The 2,947-nt window shown below is 35.4% G+C and overlaps 1 protein-coding gene across 1 annotated transcript in view; it reads right to left on the bottom strand.

Annotated features, from left to right (window-relative positions):
* Positions 1 to 105: 105 nt before the first annotated feature.
* The window catches only part of LOC107708106 (prostacyclin synthase-like), an 8,286-nt gene continuing 5,444 nt past the window's right edge, over positions 106 to 2,947 (bottom strand). The window contains exons 7-10 of the mRNA XM_016512254.1: positions 2,744 to 2,882; positions 2,359 to 2,540; positions 1,015 to 1,166; positions 106 to 349 (exon numbers count right to left, since the gene is read on the bottom strand). Of these exons, the coding sequence (XP_016367740.1) occupies positions 205 to 349; positions 1,015 to 1,166; positions 2,359 to 2,540; positions 2,744 to 2,882 (618 nt within the window). The 3' untranslated portion in view covers positions 106 to 204. The remainder of the gene's footprint in view (positions 350 to 1,014; positions 1,167 to 2,358; positions 2,541 to 2,743; positions 2,883 to 2,947) is intronic.

The raw sequence follows: 2,947 nt of genomic DNA, 5'->3' as shown, positions 1-2,947 counted from the left end.
AAAAAAAAAGGTTGCAGAAAAGACAGGGATAAATCTTCAGAAAAGTAAGGATAATAAAAACCAAATGACATCAAGTCAAGAGAGAAATGTCTAAAACCAGAGTTTAAAAAAAATACTATATTTATTGTTGCAATAAGTATTCAAGACACTGGTAAAAAGGGCTATTGTTATCTGTACAGTTTTCATTGTATTTGGCGTATTAAGTCAAGATCTTATTCTGTAGCGTATCTCTAGATCACCAGCAGGTTGGAGAATGCCAAAGCCATATCGGCTGGGGTCTACCAATGGCAGCTTTGCATTCTTGTCACACAGTTCCAGATCAAATCGAGTCAAGATCGTGGACACAAGCCTAAAGGGATTGGAAAAATAAGAATTCCAAAGGTCATTATAGTTGCTAACAGACACATAAAATTGGTTGAATAAATGGATGTATTTAAAGCATAACCCAAGGACTAAAAACGCAGTCACATTAGTGAAATTTTGGCAATAATTTCACAGACAAAAAGATTCTTTGATCATATGCCTTAGTCAGGGTAGCACCATATTTAATTTTTAGACAGGAATGAAAACGAGGCTGTGAGGGACAGAAGAATGGTGCGTTCAGTGGACTGTACTGTTGTTTAACAACATACCAATTGTCCAGCTGATGAAACATCTTTCTGGAAAAAACTTTCAGTAGACAAAAACTCCATAAAACAGTTTTGAAAATCATCTAGGACTTTTATACAGTGCATGCCATTGTAAAGACAGCAAGTTTTTCCTTCGTCTTCATCCATGTTAAATTCAATATTGCATGTGATTAATCTGGAAATGTATGAATCAATGCTCACAAGACACTTTCAAACTAAGTAGCGGCGAATTCGAATGACCAACTTGAACATGAGATAAATCTGTGTGGAAAACGTTTTTCACCTTCACATGAAATTTCCAATTGCATAGATTCCTATTGAAATGACTGGATTTTGCAATGGTAAATGTGACCGCAGCATATGTGTTTAATGCTATTATACGCACTCTTTAATCGCACTAATTGCAAATTGGCGTCCTGGACACAGGTTGTCTTTGGTCCCCCAGGGCACGGAGGGACACTTTACCCTCACCCCTTCCTTAAAGAAGTCCTTCTTCTCTGTCCCATCTGCATTAAGGAAGCGGTCGAACTGGAACATCTGTAACATTACGAGAAGACAAGCAGAATTAGCATTTATATTATTGTCTTTTGGTGAAAATGTATACATTAAATTGATATTTGTAACATCAGATTGTCTTGATGAAACACTGTAAAGAAAGAAACTGCGCTCTTGTGATATGTTTGTGAGACACATTTAATGTTTACAGGAACAACATCTCGCTGTGCTGTTAATCAATTCACTATTAATCAGTGTGCTTGACATGGAAGCTTGACATCAGATCTTTAGTTCACAGTGCTAATACACAGCACTACGGTATGCAATGTCAGCATTTTGGCCTACAAAGCCTTGTGTACGGTGTGAGCATCTGTTTCTCACAGATAGTAGGAGCAGCGGCAGTGACTATAAATTGTGAGCCCCTTCCCCCTATTTGTCTTTGTGCCAATGACAGCACTTGAATGGCTAATCCCAGATATCTAACTAGATTAACCCTTGGACCTGTGCAGAATGTAATCCAAGCTTGATCATCATGGTGGACATCTATAAAGTTCAAGCTAAGTAGGTTTAGGTTATATCAATAAGTGACACGTGTTAATAAAACAATGTACTAAGCAATGCATTATCTGCAAAAAAAAGAAAATAACTTTTATCATTTACCTTTTTTTTTGTTTGTTTGCTTGGGATTAAATTATTGTTTTTAGAATTTTAACTTTCATGAAAATTAAATTTCATGTTAAAATGATAAATTAAAATTAATAACTTATAAAATAAAATTAATAACTTTTTCATGTACATATATATTGCTATGTGGTTGATAAAGTGAAAAGTTAAATATATTTTTTATAAATTTAAACCTTTTTTTCCTTCTCTGATTGCTAATGTGTTCAATTAAATTTAAATATACTGTCTATCATTTTATAAATTTTTTTTTTTTTTTTTTTCATTTTCTGATTGTTACTTGCCCATGGAAAAGTTATTATATTCTAGATGTGGCTTGGTGCCTTTAATGTAAGTCTATTGACATTTTTTGGGCCGTTACATAATGCAGTGTAAGTGCTTGAGTCTATTTCAATTGCACCTATTTTTGACAAAGTTAAAAAATCAATATGCATTTCAAATTTATCTAAAAATCTGCCCAGATTCTTCAAGCAATGAAATGATTTCTGCCCCAAGTGAATCTCATCTCTCTGCTTGGTTGAGTTTAGGATGGAAGTAGAATCTGAAAGTGCACCTCTGGCTGTTGATGGATCTGTGGGTCCATTTGAGGGCTGATGAAGGGGAAAACGCACAGCCGATCGCCCCGTCGGAGCTGGTATTCTTGCCCATTGCTTAAATGAATCTTCTTATCTTGCTTCACTTCTCTAGTGATGAGAGCAGCTGCAGTTAGACGCAGTGTCTCACTAAGAACGCTATCTGTAAAAACAGATTTCAGAATTTTTTTTCATCTCAGTGAAATTTGTTGGAATTGGTTTTGTAATTGCCATCTTGAAATATATATGGGTGTGTGTGTAGGATTTTGGATGGTAGAAAAAATGATTGCACAAATATGTGCATATACATAAGATTTTCTACATATATTACATAATGATATAAATCATTTCTCTTATGTGACCTACCAAATACTGGAGTGTTTTTCTGTCTCTCTTCAGGATGGTGGTGCTTCCCACCTTGGATTTCCTCTCTCACAACCCTTAGAGCTTCAGGGTGGGTGAGTAAGTAGCCCAGTACCCAAAATGCAGCAGGGCCTGCGTTTCCCTGAGGACAGAAACATTCCTTAAATTACCATCAAACCTAAATATGCTAAATTAAATATATATATA

This window comes from Sinocyclocheilus rhinocerous, unplaced genomic scaffold (genome assembly GCF_001515625.1).
Source record: "Sinocyclocheilus rhinocerous isolate Xijiao unplaced genomic scaffold, SAMN03320098_v1.1 scaffold113, whole genome shotgun sequence".
Taxonomy (NCBI): domain Eukaryota; kingdom Metazoa; phylum Chordata; class Actinopteri; order Cypriniformes; family Cyprinidae; genus Sinocyclocheilus; species Sinocyclocheilus rhinocerous.
Note: the sequence above shows the minus strand (reverse complement) of the source record. Positions and strands in the feature narration are given on the sequence as shown.